This window comes from Manis javanica, chromosome 12 (genome assembly GCF_040802235.1).
Source record: "Manis javanica isolate MJ-LG chromosome 12, MJ_LKY, whole genome shotgun sequence".
NCBI classification, from domain to species: domain Eukaryota; kingdom Metazoa; phylum Chordata; class Mammalia; order Pholidota; family Manidae; genus Manis; species Manis javanica.
This window is the reverse complement of record NC_133167.1, coordinates 52577432-52601367: the sequence shown is the minus strand read 5'-3', so window position 1 is coordinate 52601367 and position 23936 is coordinate 52577432. Positions and strand designations below refer to the sequence as shown.

Sequence of the window (23936 nt, the reverse complement as noted above, 5' to 3'; positions counted from 1 at the left end):
TGTTGTCTAATTGCTGTGGCGAGGAGCTCCAGAAATATGTTGAATAAAAGTGGGGAGAGTGGGTAGCCTTGTCTTGTTCCTGATATTAAAGGAAAGGATTTCAGCTTTTTGCTGTTAAGTATGATATTGGCTGTGGGTTTGTCACATATGGCCTTTACTGTGTTGAGCTACTTACCCTCTATACCCATTTTATTGAGAGTTTTTATCATAAATAGATGTTGAATTTTGTTGAATGCTTTTTCAGCATCTATGGAGATCATGTGGTTTTTGTCCTTCTTTTTGTTGATGTTGTGGATGATGTTGATGGTTTTTCTAAAATTGTACCATTCTTGCATCACTGCATTAAATCCCACTTGATCATGATGGGTGATCTTTTTGATGTATTTTTGAATTCGGTTTGCTAATATTTTGTTGAGTATTTTTGCATCTATGTTTATCAGGGATATTGGTCTGTAGTTTTCTCTGTGGTGTTTGCCTGGTTTTGGTATTAGAGTGATGCTGGCCTCATAGAATGAGTTTGGAAGTATTCCCTCCTCTTCCACTTTTTGGAAAACTTTAAGGAGAATGGGTATTAGGTCTTTACTAAATGTTTGATAAAATTTAGCAGTGAAGCATCTGGTACAGGATTTTTGTTATTAGGTAATTTTTTGATTACCAATTCAATTTCATTGCTAATAATTGGTCTTTTCAGGTTTTGATTTTTCTGGGTCAGCATTGAAAGGTTGTATTTTTCTAGAAAGTTGTCCATTTCTTCTTGGTTATCCAGTTTGTTAGCATATAATTTTTCATAGTATTCTCTAATAAGTCTTTGTATTTCTGTGGTGTCCATAGTGATTTTTCCTTTCTTATTTTTTATTTTGTTCATGAGTGTAGACACTCTTTTTTTCTTGATAAGTCTGACTAGGGGGATATCTATTTTGTTTATTTTCTCAAAGAACCAGCTTCTGCTTTCATTGATTCTTTGTATTGTTTTATTCTTCTCAATTTTACTTATTTCTGCTCCAATCTTTACTATGTCCCTTCTTCTACTGACTTTGGGCCTCATTTGTTCTTCTTTTTCTAGTTTCATTAATTGTGAGTTTAGACTGTTCATAAGGGATTGTTCTTCTTTCCTGAGGAAGGCTTGTATTGCAATATACTTCCCTCTTAGCATGGCCTTCACTGCATTCCACAGACTTTGCAGTGTTGAATTATTGTTGTTATTTGTCTCCATATATTGCTTGATCTCTGTTTTGTTTTTATTTGGTCATTGACCCATTGGTTATTTAGGAGCATATTGTGAAGCCTCCATGTGTTTGTAGGCTTTTTTTCATTTTCTTTGAGTAATTCATTTCTAGTTTCATACCTTTGTACTCTGAGAAGCGGGTTGGTACAATTCAATCTTTTTGAATTTACTGAGGCTCTTTTGTGGCCTAGTATATGATCTATTCTTGAAAATGTTCCATGTGCACTTAAGAAGAATGTCTATTCTGCTGCTTTTGGGTATAGAGTTCTGTAGATATCTGTTAGGTCCATCTGTTCCAATGTGTTGTTCAATGCCTCTGCCTCCTTATTTATTTTCTGTCTGATTGATCTGTCCTTTGGAGTGAGTGGGGTTTTGAGGTCTCCTAGAATGAATGCATTGCATTCTATTTCCCCTTTAATTCTTTAGTATTTGTTTCACATATGTAGGTGCTCCGGTGTTGGGTACATAGATATTTATAATGATTATATCTTCTTGTTGGATTGACCCCTTTATCATTATGTAATGTCCTTCTTTCTCTCTTGTGACTTTCTTTGTTTTGAAGTCTATTTTGTCTGATATAAGTACTGCAACACCTGCTTTTTTCTCCCTATTAGTTGCATGAAATATCTTTTTCCATCCCTGTACTTTTAGTCTGTGTATGTCTTTGGGTTTGAAGTGAGTCTCTTGTAGGCAGCATATAGTTGGGTCTTGTTTATTTATTCAGTCAGTGACTCTATGTCTTTTGATTGGTGCATTCAGACCATTTACATTTAGGGTTATTATCAATAGCTTTGTACTTATTGCCATTGCAGGCTTTAGATTCATGGTTACCAAAGGTTCAAGTGTAACTTCCTTACTATCTAAGAGTCTAACTTATCTCTCTTTGTATGCTATTCAAACACAATGTAAAGGTTCTTTTTTCCCCCTCTTTTTCTTCCTTCTCCATTCTTTATATATTAGGTATCTTATTCTGTACTCTTTTTTATCCCTTTTTATTACCTCTGGTGACAGCTATTTAACCTTGGGAACACTTCCATCTGTAGCAGTCCCTCCAAAATACACTGTAGAGATGGTTTGTGGGAAGTAAATTCTCTCAGTTTTTGCTTATCTGGAAATTGATCAATCCCTCCTTCAAATTTAAAGGAGAATCTTCCTGGATAGAGTATTCTTTGTTGGAGGCCCTTCTGCTTCATTGCATTAAGTATATCATGCCACTCCTTCTGGCCTGTAAGGTTTCTGCTAAGAAGTCTGATGATAGCCTGGTGGATTTTCCTTTGTGTGTGATCCTTTTTCTCTCTCTCTGGCTGCTTTTAATAGTCTGTCCTTATTCTTGATCTTTGCCATTTTAATTATTATATGTCTTGGTGTTGTCCTCCTTGGGTCCCTTATGTTAGGAGATCTGTGCACCTCCATGGCCTGAGAGACTATCTCCTTCCCCAGATTGGGGAATTTTTCATCAATTGCCTCCTCAAAGACACTTTCTATTCCTTTTTCTCTCTTCTTCTTCTTCTAATACCCCTATATTATGAATATTGTTTCATTTGGATTGATCACAGTTCTCTCAATATTCTTTCATACCTAGAGATCTTTTTTTCTCTCTGTGCCTCAGCATCCTTGTATTCCTCTTCTCTAATTTCTATTTCATTTATCATCTCCTTCCCCATATCTAATCTGGTTTTAACACCCTCCATTGTATGCCTCAACAATTGGATTTCCATCCTAAATTCATTCTTGAGTTCTTGAATATTTTTCTGTACCTCCAGGAGCAGGTTTATAATTTTTATTTTGAAATCTCTTTCAGGAAGATTAGTTCAGTCTCACTCAACCCTTTTTCTGGTGTTATTGAGATTTTGCTTTGAACCAGGTTCCTTTGACATTTTATATTAGTATGTGGCACCCTCTAGTGCCCAGAAGCTCTACTCTCTGGAGCTGCTCAGCCTCTGGATCTATGTCAGGGGTCACAAGAGAGTGATGCTGGTGCCTGATGGGAGGAAATAGCTGTTTCCTGCTTCCCAGCTGTTATGCCTGTCTCCACTGCCAGAATCAGTGGGCTGAACACACAGGTTTATGCCTCTGTGCTTTGTATTTGTAACATCTGTAGGTGGGTCTTCCCTCTGTCTGGCCTGATGCCAGGGCAGGGTTTGCCCATTTGCAAACCAGGCTCGGGCTTGTCAGGAAGGAAGGCACAGCAGGCTGTGTATCACAGTGGGAGGCCTTGGAGCATGTAGCCAGTCAGGGAGATGGAGCCTGAAAGTTCCCAACCTGCTGGGCAGAGGGCACCTGGACAATTTTGTCTACCTGTTCTTTCTCCTGAGCAGTAAGTTCTGTGCAATCCTTACCCCTTTAGCACCCCTCTCACTGTTAGGAAATCTCTCAGACTGCCCACCTTTCTTTTGTACCAGAGCAGCCAGATATGGATCCCTATTTTCCACAAGCAGCTGGAATCTCAGTCTCTCCAGGTATTCTGCCAGTGTCAGCTTTCCAACTCCCCTAATCACTGGAGCACCATGCAATGTAGGTTTGTTCTCCCAGAGCAGATCTCTGGAGTCAGGTATTCAGCAGTCCCAGGCCTCCACTCCCTCCCCACTATGTTTCTCTTCCTCCCACCAGTGAGCTGGTATGGGGCAAGTGCTTGAGTCTGCTGGGTCTCAGTTTTGGTATGTTACCCTGTTCTTTGATGTCTATTCCTTTCTCCAGGCATATGCAGTTTGGCACAGCCTTCTTTCCTGTTGCTCTTTCAGGATTAGTTGTATTAATTATATTTTTATATTATATGTGGTTTTAAGAGGAGGCATCTGTCTCACCTCTCATGCTGCCATCTTTAATCCCTCAAAGCTCTTTTTGAGGTAGATACTGATACTCATAAATTTGAAGCAAATAATCTGAAATGTATTCTTACCAAATAGAGAACTTGAAACGTTCTCACAGTGACTGCTAGCAGTGTAGAGTCTTAAATTAGGTATAAACAGATATACAAATAGGGTATTTAAATTACAAATCCATCCTCATTTTCTATAGCTCACACTTCATAGTTGTGAAAAGGCTTATACAGAGGAGGCAATGTCCCTTCTCACTATTGGGAATAGCTCACTGCTAACAGAATAAACAAAACAGCACTGAGAAATATGAGGGATTGGTTGAGGTGGGTTGTGATGATGCAGTGAGGGTTAAAGGGGTATAAAAATTCTCAATCATAATATAAGTTGGCCACAGGGATAGTAATGCAGAATGGAGAATATAGTCAATGATTCTCTAGCATCTTTCTATGATGATAGGTAGTAACTGCACTAGAGGGGGTGAGGATTTAATAATATGGGTAACTGTTGAATCATAGTGTTGTATATTTGAAACCAATATAAGATTGTATATCAATGATATTTCAATAAAAATTTTAAAATTAAAATAAAAGAAAACAGCTCACTGCTTTCAGGTCTTTTTCCCACAGGCATCAAAGAGTTTGATACTGGGTCCACTCCCTTTGACTCTGATATCATTTTCTGTCACCATGTTGGGTACTTTGGTGCTCTCTATAATAGATTAGCCCCAAATTTTCTTTACAGTCCCATCCCAACAATCTCCTCCATTGCAGTCTCCCATTCTTATACTCTGGACCATGTAGACTTCTTGAATAGTTAAATTCAAAAAGCACTCTTTCTGAACACAAACTCTTGCTCTTTTCAAACTTCAGTGTGCTTAAGAATCTTTAGTTGGTTTTAAATGAGCATTCCCAGTCTGCACCCTGACTGATACTCTGAGATTCTGAAATAATACCTGAACTATTCACAGGAACATGTGTTTTAAACAAATATACTGGTTTATTTCCTGTGTTTTAGACAATACAGATAACACAATTGGTGAGTAGTTCTTTCTTCTTCGTCCTGCTCCTTGCCACAGCTCTTTTACCACAGGCTTGTCTATTTGTCTATCATATGCAAGTAACAGAATACCCAGCTAAAAGCGATTTTGAAATAAGATTTTATGTCTCACATGAACAGAGGTCCAGAGTCAGGCTGTTCCTGGGTTGGTCACTAAGAAATCAGGGGCTTTCCAACTTTTTGCTTTACTGTCTCCAGGTACCAACAAGGATTATACTTGTCTCCCAGATGGCTGTGGGGGCCCTAAGTATCATATCCTCTCCCCAAAATGTCCAAAAGCAAGAGTGGAAGCATCAAGGATAGTTTCTCCTGTTCATTTCTATTTTATCAGGGAAGAAAATGTTTTCCAAAATCCCATTTGGCAGATTTTATCTCAGGTTCCAGTGACAAGAAATGGGCAATATGCTTAGATTTAGGTTCCAGGGAGACTGGGAAAAGCTGAAGATGACCGTTGATTAGGCAATTAACAGTGTCACATCTTCTTTTTCTTCTAGGCTATATAATTTATGTATAACAAACAACCTCCAAACTTATTGACTTAAAGCGATGCATTTTTTTCCTTGTGATTCTATGAGTTGGCTGACTAGTTCTTCTGCTACATGGGGTATCAGCTGGATGTACCTGCATTTAGCTGGGACTGAAACATCTAAGACAGCTTCAGTCACATATGTGGCATTACAGGTAGAATGGATGGAATGACTGGAGACTACCTAGGCTTATCTTTTTCCATTTGGTTCCTCATCATTTAGTAGTCTTGCCTCAGTTTTTAAAAATGAGGTTGAATCCCAAGAGAACAAAAGCATAAGCTTTCAGGTGTTTTAAAGCCTTAGTCTGGAATTGATATAGCATCACATTTGCCACTTGCTGTTTAGTCAAAACCAGTCACAAAAGAAAAGGGAAATAGAGTCAATCACTTGAAGTGAGGAGCAGCAGCTACATTAAAAACAGGTGTACATATGAGGGCAGAAGGACTTGTTGACAGTCACCTTTGCAAAGAGTCTCACACAGTCCTACTCTGGCCAGAGTGGTTGGCATCTCTCCCACATGCAAATTTCAGTCACTCGCTTTCAAAAGTCCCCGAAGTCTCATCCAATTATGGAATTAGATACAAGTCCAAAATCTCATGAATACAATTCTTTGGGTGTGATCCTTTTATTCTGGGAAACTATGAACTAAAAATACAGGTTATCTACTCACACCCATCAATATGCAATGAGGAAACAAGTAGAGGATAACCACAATAGATGCTCCCATTCAAAAAGGGAAAGAAACAGAAAGCACATCAGTCACTGGTCACAGCAATTCTGAAATTCAAGCAGGCATATGTTGTTAACTCTGCAGACTCTGAGAAAGAGAATGTTCCCTATCTTGCATCCATTTCTGCAGCCTTGGAGTGTCTCCTTAACTCACTGCTCTCAGCAGCTATTAGCTCCAGCCTCTGGGCTTTTGGTTCTGCCCTCCACATACCGCTCTGCTTTCCCACAAGAAATGGTCCGTGATGGCAACTAAGTAGTTCTTCAGCATTTTTTCTATCCATAAAATTTTTGAGATCCAAAGACTCCTTTTAGTTTTGAATATAACTCCTTTAAAAAGTTTGTAAGCTTTCTTTAGGTCATTCACTTACATGTATCATATATATGATAGGTGATATAGGTGTGAAGGTATTTATACATGACAGATTAGATAGATAGATAGACAGACATATATCACATTACACAAAAGCCATTCCTGCAAATCTCTTTGAGACCAGCCCTTCTTTTTTAGATTTCCAAGTCAGGGTATTGGGGTGGAATGCTCCTAATGTTCATAGAAATTATTTTTTCCAGGTAAACTATGACTTCCAGTCACTCTCTTGATTGGGGCTTGACCTGAGGGGATGTTTAGCTGGAAACAGACTACATTTAATCTTGCTTTGAGGCCACTTCTTGGTCTTAGAATATTTTTTTAGCCAGTATCTGTCCTGGGCTTTCTATAGTTCCTCTATGCTTACTCATCACTCATAAAACCCTAAAAGAAGCTATCAGTACACACAATATTCTGCCAATAATCTCCTTAGATCCACAAATTCATTAGGTAATTTTTCTATCTTCCAAGTAACTGTGGAATTGCTGGAGTCCATCTTTGCCCATCTACTGGACAAATTCACTCTCTGCTCTCCTGGGCCCCATGGTGCACCACTTCAACTCCTCTCTTGTGCACCTTCATATCTTTTATCCAAATGCAATAAAACCTGCAACTGTCTTCTGTTTCTTCTCTGGAGGATAAGTTTGAGAGACTTCTTCTGAGCATATGAACTGAGGCTATTACAAACTACTAGTGTATCATTGTCTCCAAACTTTGCTTGGCCCTAAGCCCTGCTATACTAGTATTGATTGTCTGGATGGAGCTTCCTCTCCTTATTTCCAGAGAGGCTATTCTAAACCTTCAGTTTTCTCCTTCAATCCTTGTTCACTTAGAGGATCATCAGTATTCCACCTTCACATAAAAGAACCTGGTAAGAATGAACTCTTATTACTCTCTTACCCTTACTCCTAAAGTTCTCTTTCTCTACCCTGACTCTTGTATCTAGAAAGGAGTATCTCTCCTGCCCAAAGGAGTTGCCTATGCTCCAGATCTTCTACCTTCTGCTCTGCCCAGTAACTCCTATCAACCATACCCATATCTTACTCATATTTTATTTAACTTCATCTTCACTATATCCGTGGTTATCTCCATTTCAATGTATTAAAATGACCAAACAACAACAAAAATCACAGTCTCTCTTGTATCAGGCCCAACTGATATGTCTTATGTGTCTTAAGTCAAACTGTCTTAAAAAAAATAAACCCTAATTGTTAACTTAAGAAGAGAAGTGATCCAGTGGCTCAAATAATAAAATGCAAGAACCAGTTCCTCTCCCTTTCTTCAGTCTGCTTTCTATAGTGTAACCCTCATCCTTTGCTCCATGTGTGTACACCCCACCCATGCTCCACTGCAGTCAGTGTCCATCAGTGTAGTAAGATGCCACAAGTCACTAGTTGCCTCCTCTGTGCTACACTGTCAGGAAGTTTCTCTTTTCCAGAAGTCACAGAAAACTTTATTGCATATTATTTCACCTTAATTAAGTTAACACTTTTATCAGTCAGCAGAGGCAGAGTTATGATGTGGTTTAAAAGAAGTCAGTGGCTTAAAACAATAAAGTTTATTTCTTGCATTTATATGAGTAAGAGTGACAAGGAAATTAAAAGAGAGCAAGCACAAGGGACCAAAGTACCAACTGTCCAAAAACAACAGAATATTAAAAACAAGATAGTATCCGAGATCTACATAACTAAAACGTCTGATAATTGAATACCTTCAGAATAGTCACTAACTTGTATTTTGAGCAACCAAACAGTCAACGAATGAGATATGTAGTCCTATATAATCTTGGTTGGAACTTTAACCAGTCCCCAGGGGGTTTTCAGTTCACAAGGAAAGTACTGGTATAAGACTCTATATAACCTATAACAGATAGAACCTTTAGAAGTCATGGTACTTAATTCAGTTGGACTATAATAATTTTTTTAGTTTGTGTAATTTTACACATCATGGAATTGTGTGTTAAATGAGTGGTTCTGAAACAAGAGAAAATGCTGTGTTTGTTTTCCAAAGGTCTATTTATTAGAATACATACTGCCCCACATATAGAATAAATATGGCGTATTTCACAAAGAGATAATAAATAAATAAATAAATAAATAATAGTTTATGTGTTGCACTTTTTATAAAATTCTGGGATAAGTCTTTTACACAAAATCACCTTTAGTTTATTGGGTGGGTCCATTCATACCTCACTAGATACCAGTTTAAATCAGAAGAATAAAAACCAGTAAAGTGTTTATATAATCTAAATGCTTACTAAATAGCTATTATTTGTCAACTTGTTCAAATCAAATGTGGTACTAACTAAAATATGCTGGAAGTATATATCATTTCACTGAAAGTTCATAGTAATATTTTTTAAAGAATTTACATGAACCTCCTATATTTATATAATATAACATATGAATTAATTGTAGACTTTAGTATATATATTCATTTCCTAAGACTGCTATAACAAGTTACCACTAACTGGATGGCTTAAAATAATGTATTATGCACAGTTTTGGAGACCAAAAGTCTAAAATCAAGGTGTCCTTTTTGGGAACTTAGAGGTAAAATCTGTTCCATGTCTCTTTTGCTAGCTTTTGGTGGTTGCTGACAATTCTTGCAGAGACTTGACATAGCAACATGTCACTACAGTTTCTGCCTTTTCTATCTACACCTTCACCCTCTCTTGAGTGCTGTGTGCCTGCATGTTTGTATGTTCTGTCCTCTGCTAATAAAGATATCAACCCTGTTCTTATAAGGATGACTCTAATCCAATATGGTCTTATCTTAATTTATGTCTTACATCTTATTTCCAAATAAGATCACATTCTGAGATGCTAGGTAGATATGAATTTTGGGAAGTGGTAGCAGGGCATTATTCAACCCAAAAAAGCATAGATTTTTTTCCTTTACAATGTATTTTAAGTAAGGTAAATGTATTATTAGTTTACTAGGCAAAAATGAAAACTTGGGAAGAAAAATATATCTCTACTTAATATTTTAACATGCTAGTCAGAGTCAAGGAAATATTAAAAACATATCTAAAACTCTCATGTTGGGATTTAAAAATATCTAAATAAGTAGACTTGCCTCTATTTACTAAGAAATTATTTTAGTAAAGTAATATTTTAATGAATACTTCTACTTAGATTCTGGTTATAATTTACATGCATTGTTACTATTGCTTATTGTATATTGAATCATTAGATAGAATAAAGATTATTCAGTTTTCTAACAAGTGATAACAAGTGATGTTATTCCAAGTCACCCTTTTAGAAAACTATATTATCTTCTTTATTCATGGATTTGAACCTTGCTTGATCATGTATCTGCAACATAACACAGACTGTAAGTTCATAATTCCCTGCCATGAGTAAACAAACACTACAACTGTTAGTGACACCAATGGTAAGGAATTAACAGGTATCTTAAGCACTGTAATATCCCTTTATTGACGTCAGCGAAATTGGGGATGATCTCCTGACTGACATCATTGAGAGAGAACTAAAGAAACATTACTGATGTGCTAAGTTTACATGATGAACATTTTGCAGTAGAAATTATAGGTTAGGTAATTCAGCAGCATTTATCTTAACCACTAACATATATTGTGTATAAATATGACTATTAGAGCAAACATTATTCTTCTGTTTTCAATTATTTTATACTAAATCACCTTCAAAAAATAGTGATCCTTCCAATTTTTCTGTTCCCTAAGCAGCTCTGCTAACAATTCGTGTATCATGCTAAATGGAGTACCTGTATTGCTGAAAATAATAACTCTATGTTCTTCTTTAATTGTATTATATTGACAAAGAATATCATATTCCCCATAAACTTACCACTTTTCTAATTGATAATTTAGAGGAAGATAAATTTAACTAATAGCTGCTGTGACTATAGAGCACTCTCTTTTATACTGTGGATTTCTATTTCTGTGCTATCATTTACTACTAGGGTACCTATTTTTACTTTTTAGTTTGTTGAATGCTACTCAAATTCTCAAACTCATTGCTGAACTACGAAGTCATTAAGAGTTAGATTCTGATCTGTTGTAATAAACGCTTCAGCCGTGATAAGGAAGCCTGGAACAATTTTACACCAAACTAACTACAGAGCAAAGGCCAGTTGCTGAAAGAATAATGAACAAAAAGTAAAAACTAGCATGCATTCAAGTTCTTAATGAATATTTAAAAAATGGCAGAGTCTGGAAAGAGCTTATAATATTTTAGTTCCTCTTTTACTCCAATTTCAATTCACATTTGACCAACTGATATCAATAAAAAGAAAAAAACTGATAATCATGATTACTGATCCTCAACATGAGTTAGGGGAGGGGTGTTGGATACCATGCTGTGTCATAAGAAATTAGTGTCACTTGTTCTCTTTATAAAATTAGTGCTAATAACTTTCATTGGGCTGAGAATATCTGTGGTCCTCTCTGCTCTCCGACTTAATTTGTAGCATGGTGGTTAAGTCAGCAGGCTTTGGCATCAGATTCGTTTGGTATGTTAACATCGATTGAGGATGTCCTAGGTCTTCTCAAACCCAGAGAAATAGCAGTGAGCAGGAGACAACGTTCCTGCTCTTGTGAAGCCCACATTCTACTTGAGAAGGTAGATAATTTTAAAATAATCTAAAAAAATGGATATGCAAGATAACAACAAGTAGATAAATACTCTGAAAAAAGGGAAGGGCAATATGATAGTGATTTTGGTGGGGTTGAAGGTGGTTGCTACTTTAGATGGGGATCAGGAACGGCTTCTCATAGGGAGTGACATTTGAACTAGAACCTTACTGAAGAAAAGAAGCCAGCATTATAAGTACCTGGGCATCCCAGTTTCCTGCAGTTTCTCCATCTGTAAAATAAGGCACAGGGCTGCTTTGATGATGAAATGTGTGAATGAAGGAAAAGTACTTAGCAACAGAGAAGGCATGTGAGGCCATCTTCCTGGCTGTCTATCCTTAAGACATCAAAGCCTAAAATAAAGCAAGGTTAGCTTTTAATCTTGTTAATAGTGAAATAAGATACCAAATTTACTCATCAATGTGAAATTAAGTGTATTCTATCATCCCTAGATGTCATTTCACAAGCAGATCCATCCCTTGGATTGCTCCTTACCTGGGGATTTATAAAGATGGTGATTGTCGCTATCCATATACTTCTAAATTAGCTGAGCAAATAGCACAATAATGTTTGGATGATCAAATCCACATTTAATGTATCTGAAGATTTAATCCAGTTTACCATAATACTCTGAGTTTGAGATATTTTAAAATTAACAATTTAAGCAGAATACCCCAGAGGCTGTGGCCTTGTCTTGTCCATGCCACTGGTTTGCTTACACAGCTAATTCCATCAGAGCCACTGAACCAAGTAGTAGTGTGTGTGAAGAGTCTGAGTCAATTGCCAGCACAGAACTCTTCCTGATATGGAAAGGCAGATAATCTCAACTTTTGAGTGCATACAGTGCAGATTTCTAGTTGAATAGTTTTTGACAATAGTGTCCTCTAAATCATAATGCCTGGCCAGGAGCCAGTGATTATGCCACCATACAAATCACTGTGCATCTGATGCCAGAACGCCTGTGTGCAACGGTAACAACAAGAGTTCTCAGTCCTGGTGTTCCACAAGATGTTGCATTGGCTCTAAATCTCTTACTCTTTATCAGAGGCTAGAATTAGAGATTTTATTTAGATAGTTTTCAGGAAATAAGTGGTGGTAGAGGGAGAGGAAAAGGGTAGAGAGGAGGTTTTAGTGCAGTTCAAGAACAGCTTTCTATTATTTTACAATTCTCATTAGGACAAAATCAGCCCATGTTATGAAATCTAGTTTTATTAATTGTTTAATAGGTAATTTCACTTTAAATCTCTTGTTTAATTATAAAACTAAAACAGCTTGGTTCAAACTGTTAGCTAATGATCCATATATCATTTTAGTAATTGCTAGTTTCTTTCAGAAATGCATTAATTTTGTAAGAGTTACAGACTTTCAAATGTGAAAACACAGGGAGTTTTTTTTAAGATTAATAAGTAAGAAAATTTATAATTTTTTTCAAATGTTTTCTTACTATAATATTATAAATCTAAAATTAGTAGAACATTCTTAAGATATTATAATCATCCATTTTAATTTGCATGCAGTTGTCTTCTCCTTTAGGTTTAGAGTAGATAGATCATATTAAATAAATTCAGTTGCTGATGTAAATGAAATCTAGGTTGTGCTGTGTTCTGTTTGGTAGGAACTATGCACCAGTTAAAGTGTTTAGCTAAATTTTATTTCCCACTGTGAAATTGCCTGTGGATTTAAAATATCAGCTTTTTCTGGAAAGAACTCTCCAGGACATTATCACATTAAATGAGTAGATCTAAACATTTATTTGATAGTAATAGTAATTGCTCAAGATGAAGGAACACTCAGAACCCTAAATATTACTCATCACAAGCAAAACACGACCACTAGGACTATTTTTCCCAAATAAGTCAAAGTTGCCAGTGTCCCTTCTTTTTGTTTGCTTTTCACTTAATAAAACATTTTCTTTTCTTATGAGCTAGATACAGGCATTAGCCAGTTATAAAAACTGCAAGAGATTCTTTTAAATATGCATGGCAATTCAAAAAGAAAAGAAAAGGATCATTGAAAAGGTTTCTTGTGGTTTGAAAATGTCTTCCAAATATTCATTAAACATTTAAGTGAGTAAATTTGTAGAATATGTTTCTGACATTGGCACTGCTTCTGTGGTATTTCTCTGATCAGATGGAAGTGCTGTGTGTTATGCGGAGTGCATTCAGTTCATTCATGCATAAACAATATCATTTTCATAAATTAAAACCTCCCCTGCAGAAGGAACATCTGTGCCTGCCTTTGAATAAAAGATGGTGGCATGTGAGTTACTCCTTGACTGACTGAAAGAATCCTTGTGTTTTAGAATGAAGTTATATGGGCAAAATGGCAAAAAAAAGAAAACAAAGAAAACCCTAACTTGCAGTGTTCACTTCTACCTTGCAAAAAAGTCCACAATATATATTTCCCTGCTTGCTGTTTTAAAAGCTGGAAATCTGAAAATGCAAATGAATAATATTTTTTCTGTTCATTACAGCAACAGTTTTTAGTTTGTATGAAGATGTCTAATTTTAATTACAGGTGAAACTGAACTGCTGAATAGATCACATTAGACCTGAATGTTCCCTTCATGGTCTCTCAGGCTAGAAGGCTGGCAGAACTCAGCTATATCAGTATAAGAAAAGTGAGAGCAATCCTGGATATAGGAAGCAACAGCTTGATTCCAAAATAACAACTCTGATTCATTTGGAATGATATTACTGCATTTTGGATAAAGTTTGGAACAACTTACAACTATCTCTGTCATGTGATGAAGGCTGGTGGAAACATGTTAAAAGAAAAATTTTAAATTGCACTCAAACATTTTTGTAATGTTGAAATTTTCCTTACTGCTACTGTCACAGCTTGACATAGCCCCATTGGCAATGTTATTAGTATGGCTAATTGTTCCCATCCATTAGATTATTCACATTTTTCTGGAGCAGCTTGTTAAATGAGGTCAGCTTTCTGGAACCTCTAAATCACCAATGAGAAGGAGAGTAAAGGAACGAACTTGGGAAGGGAGGTAGTCATCCAATGTGGCATCCAAATCAGAGGAGAAACAATGGAGTTACTAACGACAGTAATCAGAGCACCAGAGTAGAGGCAGGACACAAGTGCCAAACTGCTATTCCCTAGGAACCGTTCCTGTCCATCAACACATCCAGAGGAATAGAAATGCCAAACTTTTTTTTAGTGTACTTTACAAATAACAGAATCATCTGTGTCTCCAATAAGTTCTTTTTATGAAACAAAAGAATAGTGTTCCGAATGGGGAGGGGAAACAATTACACCTTGCTAAAATATATTATAGTAGAAATACTATATTCTTGAGTACAAATAATTCATTACCTTTTTTTTCTAAAAAATGTATTGAAATCATCACAAGGTGTTTATAGAACAATTATAATAAAATGCCACTTCTTAGATTCTTTCCATTAATTCAACAACACCCCCACACCCAGCATTTTCTAAAGGTATATACCTTTCCCTTTAGGATAGTACTGGTTTGCAATAGAGAGCATTTCAGTTCAGGAAAATGTACAGATAACAAAATACTAGATAATGGCAAAGTTTTTATATGTTTTCTAAATGTGTAGACAAAGTTAGAGTAATTGTTTGCATCTGCTTGTTAATAGTAATTAGCTAAATCTCCTTTAAAAAAACAGAAGAAAACACAGAACAGAATAATTTAAAGGAATAGAAACCAAAAAGATAAAGATGAAGGCATTAAAACAAAGAAAAAACACAACTGTTTGCTTCTCCACCCCACCTCTCAGCCTTATATTCCAAGTAATGGTCCTTTCATTATCTACAAAGAGCAGGTGACTCCCTAAGCAAGATGAACAGACTGGAGAGCATGCTAAAATAAACTTTTCTTTTCTTTATCTTATTCCACAAATAGCACTTAGTATTTTTTTTAATTCAGCAAATAAAACAACTATTCCACTTAGGAATTATTTTAAATATCTCTTTTAAAAATCACTTTAAGAAGAAGTGCAACAATTGCTTAGATTTTCAATACTATTTTATTGCAACTGGATGAGTGTTTTCTAAATTGTGCATTACACCAATAATATACAGGATTACAGACAAGATTACAGTACAGATTGATTCCAGTGGTACCAGTATCACATCTCAAACAGCACTTATTCTGGACTGCATTTTACATGCAATAACTATTGTTCTAATTATGAATTAAATGGGTTGAATTTATTTAAGCTACTGTACTAATTGACTACAATAGTTATAAATCCCAACATTAACAACCTGATTAGATTTAGGCTCAGATTCATTACATGAATATATGACAAACCACCATTGGTGTGACTATGTATAAAATCATGCATTTGTATTTTCTAGAAATATCAATAGCTTCAAATTCTCTGTAAAATCATGGAATGCAAAGGAGTAAAGGACTAAAAAGAAACAGTGCAAATTGTATGTGATAGTCAAGCAGCTTTTGATTTAAAGAAGGGTATGTTGGCATTTGTTTATAATATGTATATACAAGCTTGTGCAAGTACTGAACTGATATGTTTTGATAGGGAATACATCTCATTTTTTCATCCTCTTGAGAGTCATGGATCTGGTTTTCATTTTAAGGAGAGGGAAAGACTTTAAAGTGAAATGAATTGCTCAAATTGTGCAATTTTTTTTTTACAATTAGGAAAGAAGTGCTAAGGCAACACAATAACTTTCTAAGCACTTTTCTGCTGGTTTAAATTAGTTAAATTATTTTGTATAAATTAGATATAATTCTACTTTTCTGATATGTATAAAAATTGATGAAGCTGCATGGTTTAAAATAGGAAATCCACATTATAAAAAGTCATTAAAAATTCTGTACAAAATCACAACAAAATAATTCAGCATGGGAAAGGTAACAAGTAGTAAAATGCTGGTTGAAAAATATATATTTATATATATTTTAATTGGCCCATTACTAGTTTAAAAATTGCATAGATCCTAATTATTGCTTGTGATTTTGTTATCCCGATCAGATAATTAATATGATCTGAATACAGCTACACAAAATTTGTGGTGCAATTTTTACTGTATTTTTTTTTAAATAGAAGAGCTATAGAAAATAATACACAAGGTGAACAGGAACTTTGATCCCCTGTTTCTTCCAAAGGCAGTAACGACAATAAATACATATATCACTTGAAGCTTGGAGTATTTGCACTTCGCAGCAGTAGTACCCAAAGGGCTGCCTTTTGTAAACTCTACAGTCACTGTAAGCACAGTGGGTTCCTTTTCCGGGAACAGTGAAACTGACGTGCCTCTAATCGTGAAAGATGGCATTGAGCTGGGCACTCATGACTCGCTCATGGTGTGAATGGCTATCAAAGGACATGATATTGTCTATAGGGATCTCGCAGCGAGGGGCAGTGGCGCCCGAGAAAATTGATCCGTGGCTTTGGGGCCCTGCCAGGGTGGCTGCAGGATAGTGCATAGTAAAGGCATAATTTTTCTCAAACTCGGCGGATGGTTCGTGTTTGAAAGAGAAGTTACCATTGATGCTGAGCGGCGGGCTGAGGGGTCCATCAAAGGAAGGGCTGGTACAGTCAGTCAGGGGGCTTTCAAAGAAAGGCTCCAGCGCTGCGCTGTAAGCGTGCGGCGGCGGCTTGACGTGGAAGACGTGGGAGCTGTCCATGGTGCCGTAGGGCGGACTGGGCAGCCCCGGCGACTGGTAAGAGTATGGGTGCACGGGGAAGGAAGCGCTGGCACTAGGGAGGTGCGGGGGCATGTCCTGGTTCTGTTCAGGCAGAAAAGTCCGAGGATTGAGCTGCAGGCAGCCCGCAACCAGGTTGGTGGTGGGCTGGGATAAGCCTTTGCAGAGCGTCTGTACGAAGGAGACCAGATCAGGGCTTTTACCAGAACGCAGGATCTCCGACAGGGCCCAGATGTAGTTCTTGGCCAAGCGCAGCGTCTCAATTTTGGACAGCTTCTGCGTCTTGGAGTAGCAGGGCACCACCTTGCGCAGGTTGTCCAGTGCTGCGTTTAGCCCGTGCATGCGGTTCCGCTCCCGGGCGTTGGCCTTCATGCGCCTCAGCTTAAAACGCTCCAGGCGCGCCTTGGTCATCTTCTTCTTTTTGGGGCCGCGTCTTTTGGGCTTTTGATCATCGTCCTCCTCTTCCTCTTCTTCCTCCTCTTCCAGGTCCTCGTCTTCATCCTCCTCATCTCCCCCAATCCTCATTGAGTCCTCTTCCGCGTTCATGGCTTCCAGGTCGTCCTCCTTCTTGTCTGCCTCGTGCTCCTCGTCCTGGGAACTGAGACACTCGTCTGTCCAGCTTGGAGGACCCTGGGGCTGAGGCTCACCCATCAGCCCGCCCTCACTGTAAGATTTGGTCATGTTTCTGCTTCCTATATTCAACAGGGGAGACAGGAGAACAGAAAAGGAGAAAAACGCTACATTCAAAAATTACGTGTGCTCTCAACTTCCATTCCCTAACCTTGTAGAAATGCATGTGAAGAGAAGTACCAGCTGAGTACGAAATGGATGGCCCTAAGGAAAAGTTAATGGAAGTGTTTTATAATGCTGTGTGTGTACCCCGCTGGGACGTAGGAAGAGGACGGGTCTGGGAGTGGGGGGGGGGAGTGAATATGTGTGCCTGTATTTCCTAGCGATTAATTTAAGTGTGCTTATGGTGATTGCCAGGTAGGACAGCATGCGCCTCAGCTTAAAATGCCGAATTAGTGTACATTTCGACGACTTCATGTTTATCTACGTGTGTTCAAAGTCACAACTCTACCCCCCCACCACCACCACCACCCGCTCAAAAAAAAATGGGGGAGTTAAAAAAATCCCATTCTGTTCCCATCTCTGTCCTGGCTTCTTGGTACTTAGCGATTAAAGTTGTAAGCCATTACGTAATTTACTAACACTGGCAGTGGTTTTAAGAAGATTATATTAACCCGAGATTGAAGAGCAAATACATGGAGGAGGAAAAGTAGTTTCCACCAAATATGTCACCGTCAGCGAAACACTTGGCAACGAAAATGAGCAGGGGTCTTGCATCCCACGCACTCCATTCTTTTCTCGCTTCGCCTCCCCGTCCCTCTCCTAAATTTCCACCTTGTATAAAAGCTCTCCCCACACCGCCAGAGCTGGGGGCGCGGTGCAGAGTGCCCTTCCACGCGCCGGGGATCAGGTGCGGAAGGCTTCTCTCTAATAAACAGCCCATTGAAAGGGCCGCCTGCTCTTTATTGAGGCTTTTCAAAGTTCGCCTCAAACCTCCCTTTAAAAGATTGAGTAATTATTATGGTCAGCGATTGGCAATGGCGAAGTTGCCGCTTCTAATATGGAAAATAAAAAGCCTTTAGTGAAACAACTGAATTTCTGGCTCCTGCCGTGGCTCCTGGAGACTTGGCCGCCTCTGGAGCAGTAACAGGTAGCAGAAGTGGGTCCCTCTCCCTTTCTCTACATTATTTTGCCGTTTCAACTAAACTATTTCTCAGCCCAATTTAGTTTCCAACGTGTGTATACTCAACGTAGCATATCCCTTCATTCACTGAAAAAAATAGCTTCTCACAGTCAATGTGCGTAAAATAAACGCACACAAAATAAATATCAGTAACACCCTACACACACACTAGAAGTGAGAAAAAGAATTCGCTGTCTGCTTTTAGGACTTTGAAATCACCAGTAGCAAATAACCACAGTTACTGTGCATTACTTTAAAAATCCAAAGATAATCCTATACTTTCTCCCCAAAGAGAAAAAAAATTTTTTAGGTTGGAAAGCCTGCAGTTGGTATTTGGTGGTGTGAGTCAAAATGTGTGCGTACTTGCCTGTGATTTGGGGGAGGAATGTCTGTGTCAACACAAATACACACGCTCACACACTCACACACACAGAATATCTGTGTACATTGGGTCTTCAATTACTGCTTTTATTCCCGAGCAAAGATGAAAGGATTTCAGTTACCTGTAGTTGTTAGTAGGTCCTGAGCAGTGATGGTCTCATAACCCTGGGGCCTCCCGATGCCGTGCCTTCTGCGTGGGGCGAGTTCCTCGTGTACTGGCTGCGCGGGCGCTCAGGTTATATAGCCGAGTTGGTGATGCTGAGCGCGGGCGGGGCAGGGAGCGGAGAGGCACGCAGGTCCCGGAGCCCGGCGCCTGCGCACGCGTCCCGGCTGTGCGCTCCCTTCCTCCCTCCTCCCGCCCCCGCCCCTTCAGCCTTGCTCCTCTCCCACCCTCCTCCGACTCCCGCTCCCCTCTCTCCCGCCCCTACCCCCGCCTCTTCTCCATCCTCCCGGCATGCGCCATATGGTCTTCCCGGTCCAGCCAAGAGCCGGGAACCACGTGACCTTCGCATTTGTATGCCGCGGAGCGCTCCACTCCGGCCCCTTTGTGGCCAGAAGAAAGTGGCCCATCTGTCGCCAGTTAGAGACTCCGCGGACCTGTTTTTACCCGCAGGAGAGATTAACCCTTTCAGACGGCAGAAGGCAGAGGGGGTGAGGGGATAGAGGAAGAAAATTTGAGGGAAGGGAGCGGGAAAACTAACATTGACTGGGTTTAGATTGGAGTGAGTGGCCCACGCTGGGGCGGGAAGTGGGGCGCAGGGGTAAAAGAGGCAGAAGTAGCGAGGCGCGCAGCGAAGCGTCCTGAGTCCTGTCAATTCCTCCCCCAGGCACTGGCCTCCTGGGCACCAAGACTCCCTGCCCTCTGTGAGATGCCCATCTCTTAGTTTCTCCCTCTTGGCAGGCGGTTAACTCACTGGCGCCAGAGGGTGGCTTCTCCTAATCTCCGTCAGCCCCTTAAGCAAACATAAGCCATATAAAACATGCTTCATCTGTAAAGACAGCTTTGAGACTAGTTCTCTAGCCTCCTCCTGGATCGCCCGCTCCCAACCCCCTAGGATAGAAAATTTGTACCTGTCAGACCACCGGATGCCCTGCCGCGCAGCGTAACTCAGACCCTGGAGACCCTCACTTGGTCATTCCCCTTCCCCGCAGAGGTCCTAGTTCTCGGAGAGAGCTAGTAGGGCTCTCAGGCCTTGGCTCCGCCAGCCCTGGAGCTCCCATGCCTGAGAGCTGGGGGATCGCTCTGACCCTGGGAATCTGCTTTTTTCACCAAGGCTCTTGGATTGTTGCAAAGAGCGCCCTCTCCTAGACGCCCCCGGCTCCCTGCTGCAGGAGGCCTTGCCCCCTAGGTCCTCACTCTCTGCGGTAAACAGGAACTCCGTTCAGACAAACCTTCTCAAAGGGTGGATGCAATGCGCCTGTGTAAATGGGGCTTTTCACCCCGCTTTGGAAAAGGACCACTCGCACAGTCTGGGAGGAATTGATGGCCACGAATCTTCCAGATTTCAAAGATAGACTTGACGCCACCTGCACCTTGAATGGCAAGCAAAAACCACAGAGCTTCCAGACTAATTCTGAAGGGTTCATATGTGTGTTTAAATGACAATTCTTTATTCATTCATTCCCACCATGGCATGTTTCAGAATGACACATTTAAAAAAAAAGGCCCAATTCCTTCCCTGTCCACTCTTTCTCCTCCTAATTCGCCTCTAACCCTCCATTTACTAACCCTTTATTCTGTCCTAGACTTGTATGTAAGCCGCTTACAATGAATGCGTAGAACTTGAATCACTTATCTAAAGGCAATTGCTCTAAAAACCCCTTGAGTTTGCAAACAGTGTCATGGTTGAGCGACTGGAGCTGGGTCCATCTAGGAACCAGAGAGGTGATGCAGTGGAGAGGAAGAGGTTCCTAATGAGATCGCTGGTGTCCACACCACCGCTCCGACTGTGCAAATCTGAAACAGGAATAAAGAGGTGTAGGATTTGACTGTTGCCCAAAGCATGGCGTACCTTATGCTGTTTCCAGAGCAAAACTGTGCGGAGTTTTGCTTTTCTAAGTTAATTCGCCAGTGTACAAACAACACAGAGGGTGAAAGAATTCACCCAGAAGTGTAGTCTCAATATTTACCCCTGTACTGTCTGTTATCTTCAGTGATGGGTTAAAACTCTTGAGGGGCATCAGAGTAACAGCCTGTAGAGGCCTGTCCACAGCTCGCAAGTCGGAAGACACTTGCGGCCCGGCTGGACCAAGTGCTGCCACTCTCCCGGCAGCAGCCCCGACGGGCCAGCCCACGGAGCCGCAGGGAAGTGGAATTCGTGTCCTGGTTCTCATTTCTCAGTCTTAGGGAAGCTTCAGAAGAGATGTTGGGGTCGATGGGGAAGAGAGGGCTTCAGGCACCCGAAGGGTGGCCTAAGGGACACCCCAACCCCAGCTCCTGGGAAGAGGAAACTTCTCCAGTTTGCCACATCCTGTGGCATACAGGAGATTCTTGGTGGAGTCAGATGTTCCTGGGTGTGGAAGGAAACCTAGTGTTTCGCCAACCGAGACTCAAATACTTAAAGCGCGGTAATTAGACCCACGTTCTCCGTCTCCTCCTGATAAATTTACCCCTAATCCCAATGCCTGTGGTTCTCCCAGGCCTGGGGATTTGCACAAAGAAAAGGCCATTCTGAGATGCTCCAGGGAACTGTGGAAGTTCTGCCTGGCAATTACCAAGTTTCACGGGGGTCAGCGCTCAGGTGCAGAGCTCACTGCCCTCGGAGAATCTATCGCCAAGCGAGCGCACCGTGGCGGGCGGAGTGCCGGCTGGACCGCCGGAAAGCAGCAGCCGCGTAGCCAGACCCGGAAGAGAGGAATCCAGCTTGGGTCTAGGTTGAGAAGCTTTACGATGGGAGGGGGTGCGGCGGGAAAGTGGGGCTTGAGGGCAGTGGCGGCCAGAACGCTAGGGAGGATGGACTGCAGGCGCGTAGGGCTCATTACCGAGGATGGCCGCCGCGGCCCCTCCCCGACTTACTTTCTTTTCCCTCTTTGGACTTCGTTTCGACGGTTGCACACTTTCTCCTTTCCAATTGACTAAATTCTCCCCCCACCTCCACGTCCCCCTTCACCCCCAATTCTGCCGCCCGTTAGCGGTACGCCTCCTCCAGCTCCGGTCCCCACTGGGCGCTGCAGGCTGCTTAGCGGCACGCGAACCGCACGCGCGGGTAACAAAAGCCGTTTTCATGACTCACTGCCCTCGAGCAATGCCCCAAATCTGTCGCCCCCTCTGCCCCAGCTCGCAGCGCGCGGCGCGGGCCGGGCGGTCCCAGACGTTACCGCGGCAGCAGGAGCGCAGGCGGGAAGGGGGGCGGTACGAGGCGTGCGGCCTGGGGTGCGGAGAGGGCAGTGGGGTCCGAGCCGGGAGGAAGAGTGGAGAGGCGGGTGGCACTGCGTGTGCTGGCGGGTAGGGTGGTTGGAAGCGTGTGGCCGGGACGTAGGGGGTGGGAAGCGTGGGTAGCTGGCGGGGGGCGGGGGTTTCGACGCATTCACAGGGCCAAGATAAAGAGCAGAAGCCAGGCCGACGTCCCCGGCGGTGACCTGTTTCTCTGGGAAGCAGATGCTCGCGCTTGTATAGGCAGGCTTGCGTTCAATAAAAGAATCAGATGTGGCCGGGCGGCCCCACCAACCTCCGGCGGCGCCCGAGTCCTCTTATTGCCCCTTTTGGTGGGGGGAGTGTTCTGGAGTGGGCAAGTTCCAGAGGCGGGAGGTGGGTGGGGGCCTAAAGGCCCCTAGGGCATTGGGGCCGCAGGAGCCTAGGGCCAGAAACTGTGTGTCCCTCATAGGCTCCGCCGCTCAGAAGCCCTTGGCCGGAGGGGCCTGATGTTCGTTGGGTCCTGATCGCTGGCGCTACGCGGGGCTGACACCTCCGTCTCCAGGGAGTCCATTGGGCGCCCTGGTCTTGGCCGGAGGCTAGAGCTGCTCTGGCTCGACAGGCAGGCGGCGGGGAGAGCCGGGAGCATGAGAGAAGCTATTAAAATGCCTCGCCGTCGCCCAGAGCGCAAAACCCGTCCTCCCCGAATCTCCTGGGCCCGCGGCATAATCTTAATTAAGATAATTGATTCATATTGCACCTGCGAGAACGAAAAAAAATTGATTCCAACCCACAACCCCACAAATCGCTTAGAGCTATTGGATGGAGCACGAAGAGGTTGTGATTTGGGGAGTGATTTAGTACCGGGCTTCCCCAGCTCGGCGTGTCTGGACTCTTTTATTATTTACGCCCTCCTAGTACCGCAGGAGCCAAGGTAGAGGGACTTCCTGTCTGATTTCGTGTCAGAATTGAGGGGCTTTTCTTAAACCATCCAACATGTATCAACAACTTAAAATTAAAGCAGCTCAGAGCATCGTGGCAGGCGTGGGTCACTGAAACGACTGCCCAAGGCCTTATGCGTCAAATGGGCTGTGTGTGTGAATGTATGAGTGTGTGTGAGTATACAAGTGTGTGTGAATTTGTGAGTGTATGAGTGAGATTGTGAAAGGAAGCGTACATGCGTATAAGCATGTGATTGTATGCACGTGACTGCATGAGTGTGAATGTGTGAGTGTGGGTGTGTGAATTATGTGAGTGTGTATTCGTGGGCGCTCCCGCTCTCAGGAAAGGAGCGGTTAACAGAGGCGCGCACCTGTTTCGCCCGGATTGTAGAACAGCTTGCGGTCTAACCGGGACGGCAGCGCTAGGTAACCGACAAGTGCCTGGTGTTCGCTAGCCTTTGCTTTAAGCCCTGGCAGCTCGGTATAGCTGCGGGTGTGGAAAGCAGAAACACACCCAG

The 23936-nt window shown here is 41.4% G+C and overlaps 1 protein-coding gene across 1 annotated transcript; it reads right to left on the bottom strand.

The window, feature by feature from the left end:
* Positions 1-15335: 15335 nt before the first annotated feature.
* Positions 15336-19462, bottom strand: NEUROD1 (neuronal differentiation 1). The gene is made up of 2 exons (XM_037000211.2): positions 19248-19462; positions 15336-17683 (listed from the first exon to the last, which is right to left on the bottom strand). The coding sequence occupies exon 2, from the start codon at positions 17670-17672 to the stop codon at positions 16602-16604; it is 1071 nt and encodes a 356-aa protein (XP_036856106.1). The 5' UTR covers positions 17673-17683; positions 19248-19462; the 3' UTR covers positions 15336-16601.
* Positions 19463-23936: the final 4474 nt, after the last annotated feature.